Source organism: Limulus polyphemus, unplaced genomic scaffold (assembly GCF_000517525.1).
Source record: "Limulus polyphemus unplaced genomic scaffold, Limulus_polyphemus-2.1.2 Scaffold211, whole genome shotgun sequence".
Lineage (NCBI taxonomy): Eukaryota > Metazoa > Arthropoda > Merostomata > Xiphosura > Limulidae > Limulus > Limulus polyphemus.
Window position 1 is genome coordinate 716,016 of NW_013665821.1, and position 11,645 is coordinate 727,660.

Here is an 11,645-nt window from a genome sequence, read left to right on the forward strand (position 1 = left end):
ATATATATATATATATATATACACACACACACACACACACACATATATATATATATATATATATATTATTCATACCTTTGGTGTATAGGACGCAAGCAGATTTTGACATCAAATTTTGGGGTAAAAAAGTGCACCTTATATACCGAAAAATACGGTAATTACAATTGCATACTATATGGTACTTCCAAATGGAATAATAATGGGTATTATTCAAATGCTGTTTAATGAAAGTTACAGTGTGCAATTATTTGGTTCAAATTTGTAACAGAAACTTTAAATGTTAAACATAATACCAATATTTGGCTTAAAAATTGCTTAGACTAGAAACTTTGAAGTTGTTAGAACAAATATCCAGTCATGAATTGCAGGGGAAAACATCCTGTTAAAAAATAGTTTTGTGACATATGACTAGAATAAATTTTACATGTATTTTTTTTGTTGTTGTTATTTGATAAGTGTAATTTGATAGGGGAGTCATAGAGATATAATGTGAAATGAGTTTTGTCATCATGATGTTGATAGAAAATAAAATGACAAACAATGAATTGCATTAGAAATATATATACCACCTTTGAGAAGGAAATATAACAAGTTTAGTATCACATTTTAGTAGACTTATTTGTAAAACAACACAATTGACATAGTGTTAGGAATTTAAGGCAGAATATTACGTCGTTTTTTAATTTAAACAAAAGAACTTTCTCTTACACAAAGTAAAAACAATCAAAGGTGGATTGAATTTGGAAAGAACACTTAATGGTCTTTTAGATTTAGTTATTTTAATTCAATAATTTTAATTTTAAAGCCCTAATCTTAAAGGGAAAATGCACGTAAGGATTTTATAATCACTTTTAAGATTCAGAAATATTTTAATTGACTGTATTGTTTAAGTTTCATTTGTATCTTACTTTATATAACAATCCAATCTTTTTTTCTAAAAATTACAGAACTTTTATTATAATACGCTCATGTGAATTTTTTTCTCAAAAATGCCTTTGATTTTTCACACTGAATAAAAAAAAAGATTGTTCTTCAATTTTTTAAGTGTTTAAAATTTGAAAACCCTTGTTTGTTTAGGCATTTTAGGAGTAAACTTTCTCAGATTATTATACTTGCAAAGATGTAAGCATGCAGTTATTTGTAAATTTAATGGTTGATTTTTGTTTAATCAGCTGTACAAAGGTACACCATTGCAGATATGTAAAATTAACTTGTGTTGCATACATTTATTTTCATATGAAATACTGAGAACATAATGATAAACTTTGTAGTGTTTGAATCTCTTATGCAAAATGCTTTCCAAATTTTGATGTTTTAGACAAAGAGCTGATGGCTGAAAAAGAAAGGCAAGAAATTGAACTCCAGGCCCAAAGAGCAACTTTACAAGAACAAAGGAATCATATAGACATCCTAGATAATGCTTTAACAAATGCCCAAGCTAATGTTATGAAATTGGAAGAGGAGGTTAGTAATTTATGATTTATGCTCTAATTTGATTTAAAAAACTGAAATTCTGTTGTTCTTAGTTTTGAATTTTCAGACTTGGTAATACTTACCACCAAAAAACACAGCACAATGTTAAGGGAAAAAATGACCATGTATTGATATATTATGGTATAATAACTAGTTATTTTTACTGACACACATCTCCAAATTTTGGAGATCATAGCCAAAACATTTATCAATTTAATATGTTTATGGTTGTGTCTTTCCTCAAAATATCAATTACTATATTTCACTTTTTATTTCATTTTTTTTTTTAGCTTTGAAATGAGTTTAGCACCAACTTGTTATATTATTCTACAATATTTTATTCTAAAGTTGTAGAATCTTGCACGTGTATCTTTTTTTTTTTTGTAATCCACATACCAGTGTTTAGGATTTTTACTATTAAAATGTGAAGTTATTTTCTAACTTCTTTACTGGGCATGTACTTGAAAGTATGCAATGATAGAACAGAATTATTTTAATTTTTATTGAATGTGTATATGTACTGAGACAGGTGTTATATGATTAAAATGTTTGAAAATTTATGGTTTCATAATATTAAAGTAGTGGACCTCAAAGTATTCATAGTTTTATTTAATGTTATTTATTAAATTAGCAGTTACTATTTTTCTGAATTAAACACACATAGACTACTGTGTGTTTAATTGTACCTTATAATTACTGTGAGCATCTTAAAAAGCCTTTTCCTTGTATTTTTGTTATTACCTTTAACATAAGCTATTATTTTTAAATTCATAATGCTAGAAAAATATGTAGGTTCAAGAAGTCTTTGTAGAAATAAATAAAAACTCTATAACCCAAGAGCTTTCAAAAGGTTCACCTTTCGAAAACTCTCAGGTTATAGGGTTTTTATGCATTTATAATTTTTAAAATATAGTAGTAAGAAACATGATTCCCTAAAATCTTGTTGTTGAAAAATGTATTCTGAAAGTGTTGTGATTGCTTGCAAATTTAGAAGACTAGTTTTTTTCATCAGTGTTTATTCTAAAACAATTACAAAAGCTATAGCTTAGTTAAATTGTTAATAAATTTCTTGTAATATTAGTGTCGCAAAAAACAAGTATATGTGGAAAGAGCAGCACAGCTGCAGAAAGCCCTAGCTAACTTGCAGGTTGCAAGTGATCGTCGACTGCAGATGGAGAAGAAAGTCAGAGAACAGCTGGAAGAACAAATTACATGCCTTAAACATAAGGTAAATTTTTTATATCATAATCTTTTTTAGATAAACATTTATATTGTAATTGCCAATGTAAGTTTTGGAATTTTTGAAACATAAGGTTTTCAAGATATAAACAAGTAGAAGCTGAATTTAGGATTTTTTGCTGCTGACCATAGTAAAGTTACACAAACGTTTTGGTTTAGATGTATAATCCTTTACTCCCCACTAATAATCTAAAATACTTTGTATTTGTATGACATAGTGTTACGGTCAGTTATCCATTATTTTAGTTATTTGTATAATGTGACATATCACTACAGTTAATTCTTTAAATCTATAATTTTATGCTTGTTCTGGCAGAATTATTTTCATGATGTTCTAATAATTATCACCATACTGTATAAAGTGTCAATTTTCTTAATTTTGTTTTTCCCTTCAGCATCAGAGATACCCACATGAAGCATTGTTGAGTAAATAGCCTCAAACCTCTCGCTGTTGACCATTTGGTGATAGAAGGGTGTGTAGAGAGACTGTTGGGGGTGGCAAAGTTTTCTTGAATGCTAGGTTGTTTGTCGATGCTCATTGATGTTGTCATTGCAAGAAACTTCAGTAGGCTTATAGTGGGTAAAATGAGTCCAGTTTTGTCTCTGGGCAGACATTTTCTTTGCAACTTGTGCTTTGGCATACTCGTTGATAACGATGATGAGAACATTACTTACATCTTCTGTAAACAGAGCTCTGAAACAGTCAAGGGCCTTTGAGTTATTGATGTCAATGTGTACATCAGGATCACACCTGTTCTTTGGCAAAAACTCAGTCATTACTTGTAGTTGACCTATCTTACACATCTAGTTCAGCCCAATCATTATTCTCTTGCTCTGGATGTAGATCTAGGAGATGGATCAGTTCTACCTGGGGATTGCTTTCGTGATCTCTTTGTACTACTAGGTCCTAGTTGGGGTGATGCCTCCTTCTGATCAGGTGATTGAGAACCACTAGAACTGGGTCTCAATGGTTGTTCCGAGTTGCTTTTGTCATTAAAATCTCTTTCAAAGTCAAATTCGAGATCAGAATCACCATCATTATCACTCCCTCCTTCATCTAACTGATTGAACAGACTAATTGCTTGCTCAGCAGTAAAACATTTCAGTTCATTTCTTATTTATAATTGATTTGTTAATCCTGGAACATGAGGTAGACTTGGTTTTTCTTTTTTCCTGTGTGGCAGCATAACAAAGAATCATGTCATATAAAAACCCCAAAAATATTAGCATTTTATACATATGTTTACAGAGCTTTAAAAATGTGTTTAAGACAGGAAGATTTAAATAACGAATTGTTATTAATTAAGTATATACCTATTGATAGAAGATTTGAACCAAATATAGTAGACAAAACATTTAAGAAATTTAACAAAAATGCAAATTCAGTTAAAAATACCACATTAAAATCTGTTTATGAAAAAAAGAAACAAGATAGAATGTGAATGTGGTAGTGTTTATATTGGACAAACTAAAAGAAATTTAAAATATAGATTGCAAAAACACAAATGTTACATAAGCAATAATAAAATAGAAATTTCAGCTATAGTCGAACATGTAAAAACTACTCAATATACAATATTATGGGAAAAAAACTTTAGTTTTAGCTCAGCCTCGAAGTTTCATATCATTAAATATTAGAGAAACATTAGAAACAATGAAATATAAAAGCAATTATTAAATAGAAACAAAGGACCAGCAAGTCAATATGCTGATATATGGCGAGATACATTATAATTCTTTTATTACACCAAGGAAATATGCAAATAACAATGAAGTAATGTGACAAGGGGAAAGTATAAAATAGTCTTGTAAGTTACTCCTGAAGATGACGTAGATCACGTCGAAACATGTACTTGTAGAGTGATATTTCTGTTTTAAAGTGGAAGCCGTATGGCTTCAATAAAGTTTTATTGTGTATATACAAAATGTTCTTTTTAATTATTTATTATAATTTAAAACATTTTAAACACAAGTGTCAGTAGTGCATATTTATATATTTGCTAATTTTGTTTTATTCACCAAAATGTGAATTTCAGTGAAAAGATGAAATCCAGGGTATAATTAAGAAAAAATTAACAAATAAACACACATAATTTAACTTTAATATTTAGAATACAGAGAAAAAGGTTTACTACTGGATTGTCTGTAAAATTTCATTTTTTCAATAGCTTCAGTAAAATTTACATTTACTTGTAGTAAGCAATCATGTTTTTCTGAAAGAAAGTTTGAAAAAAATTCATTTTATATAACAGGATGGAAAAACAACCCCTCAATCAAATGGAAGTAATGTTGAATTAGAGGATCTGAAAAAAATTGTTACAGAGTACGAAGAAAAGATTATAAAGCTGGAATCAGAAGTTAATGAGGTTAGTGTGAAACTTAGTAATTTAAAATCATTTATAAAACAATTATGTATACTAATCATGTCTGTATGATTTGAAACTCATTTTAACAGACAATTACATTATAAAAATAAATTTTTCTGTGATATTTTGATTCCTAAACATTAAATTTCATTGCATTTGAGCATTAATGAATAATGAATTCATTTATCTAGATTAATGTGATCTTACAGCAAAATATAATGTCTGAATGAAGTAAAATCTTGAAATTGATATGTAATTAACACATTTTTGTCTTTGAAGAATATGATACTGAACTATTTGAAGTTTTAGTTAATAAAAAAATTAGAATTTAATAACTGTTTCTGAATATCTAATTAAAATCCTAATATCTGTGTGGTTGTAGAATGGTTTATTAAGAATGTATTATTTTTTTGTTTTCAGTGGCAACAGCGATACCTAGAAGAATCCACAATGCGACAAATTGCTGTAGATGCAGCTTCATTACCAAAGTAAGTATTTCAGCATGTTCTTATAAATATTTTATTTAGATGAAACTGAAGTTGATGTGATATTTAATTTTTATTAAAGGACTTTATTTCTGATTTTTTATATTCAGGTTATCTGTAGCTTGCCTTAAAATTGTGTGCTAATTATCTTCCATTATACAAAAAAATAGTATAATAATTTTGAAATATCAAATAATAATTTAAAAGTGAAATGTAATTATATTTTCCTATGCAACAGTATAACAATTTGACATTTAAACATACTATCAAAAACAATATCATTGTACCAATTTAAAATTACCATAAAAACATTTCTGCTTATGTTAATTCTTGATATGCTTATCAAATATAAACTGTTAGCCTTCTTGCTACAGGCCTAATGGATTAGACCATTCTTGTGACCCCAAAGTGACCTTCAGTTTATAGACTATAACTTTTAATATGTTTCGTGTATCTTCGTGAAATTTTGCAAGCTTTTAGTAAACATTACAGGTCTTTTGTACACAAAAAATAAGGTTTTTATTAATTAAGTATTTTTATCAAAAATTTATCTGTGAATATATTGAGTCAGTGTTGACGCTTCCAAGTACAAAGTGATATTCATGTTAAGATTAAAAATACATTTGTTCACCTGAAAATTGTCAAATTTCATTTGTGTAATCTCTAAAACCTCCCAAATAAATCACTTTTTTTTCACTAAAACTAAATTTTATCTGATATTTTCTCTACCTTAACTCTGTACATATTTGGCCAATTTGACCGACCTCATAACCACCATATATAAATTACCCCCTTTTTTTTCTAGAATAACTGCAAATTGTAACATAAAACTACAGTAGTTTATCTTAAATAGCTTAAAGCTTATTATAGCATATATCTGTTTATACTTGAATATTATTGTTTTATTGCACTTTCACTCATGTCTAACTAATTATCCCACCACACAAATCTCCGTATTGAATTACATAATAAACAGGCTGCTAGCGAGCGAGCATACACTCGTGAAGAAGTATTATTATTTTTCTGTCACTATTTGACCTAATCTAATGTTATCTACCCTAATAAATTTCAAATTTTTACATTTTAGTTACTTTTATAATAATAAATAAAGAATATATGTAAAAAACAAGAAACATGGTACTTACCTGTGTCCTCTTGTTTTTCTGCTGTTCACTGTCAATGAAAGTTTTATACTAATGGTACTGGTATACTAAATAATTTTCATTTAATTGAGTAATGAATCCAAGGACACAAAATATTAATACACAAAACAAACAGTCCTGTAACTATCATAATTTGTTTGGCTTTCTAACTATTTGATATGAGCCTTTAAAAATTTAGCTAAGTTTGTCCATATGAATACTGCAAGAGAAATTTTCAAACTGGAAGCAAAAGTGATAATACTCTGTTCCGAAAACAATGTAATATAGTATAAAATGTCAGAGATTTATTGCCACTATGTGAAAAATAGTGTGCATGGCAAGTGGGTCTGATTTTGTACTTTATTACTCTGTAAACAAATAAGATTGAAGGCTATAAAAATTATGCTTTGCTTTCACAATATCTATATCATAATGAGTAGCTTACATTATATTCTGTATTTCTCAGAAGGGTGGTAAATAAATTAGAAAAAAGGGAAACCTAGAAACAAATGTCACAATTCTCATACTAAGGAAGATGAATTTTTAAATATTTTCTTATAAAATTAAGAATTTAAAACTTGCATAATATGAATAATGCCAAGTTTAAGCATATTTTTGACATATTAGAATACAGGTTAAGTGCTTTTTTTTCTTTCTTGGTTTTGCATACTGCTTACTGTATGTTATTTTTCTAAAACACAATACATAATGGGTTTATACTAACTAAAATTGTTAAGCTTGTCTCTATGGTTACATGAAACTTTTTTAGATTGACCACGTAATAGTCTATTGTAACTTTGTTTTTCATGCTAGATATGAGAAACATTTATTTTTGCTTTTTTTGACTTTCTCGTTTATTTTATGCTACTGCTAATTATAAGTAATATTAAAAAGTTTAGAAGCTTGAAATCTGAGTATACATTTTTCAAATGTAGTTCTTAGAAATCCACATAGTTGTCTAAATAAAGTACTGTGTTTGAAATTCATTAGTGTTTTTTGCCTTTGACCTTAAAGAATACTGCTAGGCTTTAAAGTGATATAAAAGAGGTGTACATTTGAAGACCTATAGTTTTTACTTGTTCTTCTGAATCTCTATGACTTTAATTTTATTGGTGGTTTCTCTTAACATTATGTGATAGTGTACTTTAAGAGAACTGGTAATTGATAATCATAAACAGAAAATATTCATCATAATGTTTAGATAAAGGGAAATAAATATATATGGTAGAAAAAAAGACCCCCAGGCTTGCATGAAGGTTGTTCAATTGGTAAAATGATTCTTAAGAGATGTATATCAGCATGGTAGTTAGCTGAAAAGGATCAGATTTTATATATATTTTGGTGCAATTTTTCATGTGTATGCTAGACATTTCATTAACTTTACATAATGTGATGATATTTATATTGTATTTTTTTTCTTATAAGATTTCACTTTATTTGCTATTTTTTGCTTATCCCTCCCACAGAGATGCAAAAATAGCAGCCCTTGAGAGGACCTCTCAAGAGAGTGAGAAGTTGATTGCTCTAGTCAGGACAGAAAAACTTAAGCAGATGGATGAGTTGTATGCTGCACATAGGAAGACTGCAGAGTTGGAGGGAAGGTAAATAGTAATAGTAGGAAATACTGAATTAATTTCATTTATAGTTTACCTGTATTCCATTTCAGAAGTATAAAGCCTGATTAATTTCTGGAGAGACTTGTGACAAATCTATATATGCAATTTCTACAGGTGGTTTCTTTGTTTTTTGCTGATACAATAATGGAAATAATTATGGAAAGACGCAAGCAGTACACATACAGGAGGCACAAACAATGATTAATGTGAAGTGAATGGTGAGTTTATTAATGGTACAAAACAATATCACCAAAAATGCAGAAGGAAAGCAAAAAAGCTGTACAATGTACTAGTATTTTGTATGTGAGCCATTCCCTTTACAAAAACCATTACATGTTGTTTTATTGTGGAATATTTTTCCAAATGTCCTGTATTACTCGTCACAATTCATCTATGTTGTTTGGTCAAATTTTGAGCTTATCAGTTTTTACATAAGTCCATTTAGCCTCAAGAATGCTTGTATGTTCCATCAGTCTATCTACCATCAAGATATTCACCACATTTTCTTTATGCTTGGAATTGCTGTCCTTCTGGAAGATGAATCCCTGCCATGTGAGTCATATTCCTGAGGGAATGATATTATGGATCAGAAATCTGTCTTTTCTTGTCAACAGTCAGTGCTTTTAGTTCTTTGTAGAACACCAACTTTTACTGATCCCTTACTGTAAATGTAGGACATTGAATATGATTCTGTTCTCCTTCCCTACCATCAAATAAGCTGTGTTGCTAATGTGAACTTGGTTTAGTCTATAAAAAGCATGTCTCCTATTTTGCTCCTTCTGTTGTTTTTGGTTTACTGCCCATTCCATTATATATATTTACAGCACGGCCATTGACAACATCTTTACTCATCCATTGTCAGTCTTACAAAGAACACACTGAGATATCCATCATCATATTTGGAGAGTTTATTTTGGGTTTTTTTACCTGTACCATTTCCATTATTAACAATGCAGTTATTTGTATCTTTTTCAGAGTCTGCATGATGTATTTTTCATCAGCCATAACTTTGATTTTTATTTGCTTGTTGTGTAGTATTTCAGTCCTAAGAGTCATGATTGGATTGTCTTCTATCTGAACAGTAGTTCTAAGTTAGAAATGGCTGTGCTTGAAACTTAGGGTTCTTTAACCTGGCTCTTTAGCCTGTGTATGATATAAGGAGCTATTCAAGTTGAACATACCAAATACTCATATTTTTATAGAAATTTATAATATATATATTTTATTAAATCGAAATATCTTTTACAATATAAATCAGTGGAATACTGCAAAAATTAGTTAAAGATTGAGCTTTATAATAAATTTGTTTCAGAATTAAAGATCTTGAGTCAAGACTAGCCGAACGAGATGCCATGATCAAAGTTCTTCAGCATCACTCTCAAGAGAAGGATGAAGTATTTCAGAATGCAGTTCTCGGTCGACCTTCCTGCCATACCCGTGCAGCCAGCACTGTTGGGCTATCTACCAATACATCGCATACAACAACAACTGTCGGTTCATCGTTAGGCAAAATCTCTTCTTCCTCTTGCATTCTTCATCGCCGAACAGGGAGCAAAGATGAACTAGGTAATAATAGTTTTTCTGGATGTTATTTTGTTTAACAGCATAGATTCCTGAGCTTCAAGTAAAAACCTAAAGTTGTAGTTTTGCAAAGGATGTATTACAAACAAAATTGTTCATATATTATGCAGAACATTTTGCCTCTATGAAAAACTTGGGACATTGTGCATACCATACATTTTTTGTTGTTGTTGTTGTCAGCCATGTTTTAGCTGAATATTATGGCAAGAGTTTTAACACTTCATCTAACTTTCCAGTTTGTTATTTCTTTCATTTCCTTAACAGTTTTCGTTAAAGTGTGGTTTGCTTGGAATGGGTGATTTTTGTGGAAAGATATCGTTGATAATATACTACATCATTATATATAGTTTGTGACATGAGACCATGTTTATTTAGCATGATTTTGGAACTTTTAGTTCAATACCTTAAATATCTTTGATTTCATTGTTAATGTTTCCTACTATCTGACAACAGTTACTTGACACTTGAGTATAAAGCTTTGAACAAGTTTTTATCTGTAAACAGTGAGTTAAATGTATAGAAAAAAAGTTAGTTATTATTTTCAGGTGCTTCTTCTGTTACGAAAGTTAAGTCTAGCGAATGTTTGACTACGTCTTCAGCAAACGGTGGTTTGCCAACTTCGAGCGACTCCGCCGATTCGAAGAAAAGTCTTGACGAACAAATGGAAGAGCTCGACTCAAGGTTATCTAACAAGGTATGAAATTTACTGATAAGTATCTTTGCAATTATTCTTATAAGATTTTAGTTTTTGATTAGAAAGTACTTAATTTTTCTTAGTTTCATAAGATTATAAAATATGGCAAAGGTTAATATTGTATATTAATAAATTATTCTAAACATTATGTTAATTTTTTTTATCCACTTAATCAGTTTTGCTGTATTGTATTAAGATTTATAACTGAAGTCATAATTGTAGATTTGTGTAATTTTGATGGTTGAATCAGAATTTTAGAAATATTTTAATCATCATAAAGTTAAACTTGTTATTTTTGGAGGAATTAAACCCACAGTTTTTATAATCTAGGAGAGTCCTTAAAAATGGATTGCTATTAGCATTCAGATAAGATGGATAACAAGAAAAATCATTGTAGGATGAATTTATAATTTTATAGTAAGTTATATGAAAATAAGCTATGGTTTTTAACTTGGCATTGAATATCTTCTGGAAAAAATTTGTTGAACTGTCATGCATTAGATTTAGATCTTTATTACCTAAGAATGTATTTTCATATTAGTTCAGTTTTTTTAAGAGTGACTTGCATTTGCTTTATTATGTTTCAGGGCTGAAAAGGGCACTATATAATTTCGAAATCCATTTTAGTTAAAGAACATTATTTCATGGAATACTTACTAGCAATTTAAAAGTATGACACATCGAAAATTACTAGATAATTCAGTGTTTCTTTATTTTTTTTTGCTAGAACCTTATTGAGTTGCAAGAGTCAGCCTTTAATATTAAGTCATCAAGAAATTAATGTCCCTTTCTTTAGATGAAAAATCCCAAACAACTTGTATATCAAAACAAAACATTTATTAAATGAAATAGTCTCCATTCTTATCAATGATGCTTTTCCATCTTACAATCAAGTTGTTAATGTCCTGATTAAAGAAATCATATGGCTTTGAAGCAAAAAACATGTTGATGTCGTATTTAACACCTTCCACATTTACATACATTTTTCCATTAAGATGGTGTTGCAGCGAACAAAAAAGATGGTAATCTGATGGTGCCATATCTGGAGA

At 29.2% G+C, this 11,645-nt stretch overlaps 1 protein-coding gene across 1 annotated transcript in view; it reads left to right on the forward strand.

The window, feature by feature from the left end:
• The window catches only part of LOC106478440 (angiomotin-like), a 41,723-nt gene that overhangs the window by 23,081 nt on the left and 6,997 nt on the right, over nucleotides 1-11,645 (forward strand). The window contains exons 8-14 of the mRNA XM_013938982.2: nucleotides 1,319-1,464; nucleotides 2,555-2,701; nucleotides 4,965-5,078; nucleotides 5,499-5,566; nucleotides 8,172-8,306; nucleotides 9,634-9,887; nucleotides 10,448-10,596. Of these exons, the coding sequence (XP_013794436.1) occupies nucleotides 1,319-1,464; nucleotides 2,555-2,701; nucleotides 4,965-5,078; nucleotides 5,499-5,566; nucleotides 8,172-8,306; nucleotides 9,634-9,887; nucleotides 10,448-10,596 (1,013 nt within the window). The remainder of the gene's footprint in view (nucleotides 1-1,318; nucleotides 1,465-2,554; nucleotides 2,702-4,964; nucleotides 5,079-5,498; nucleotides 5,567-8,171; nucleotides 8,307-9,633; nucleotides 9,888-10,447; nucleotides 10,597-11,645) is intronic.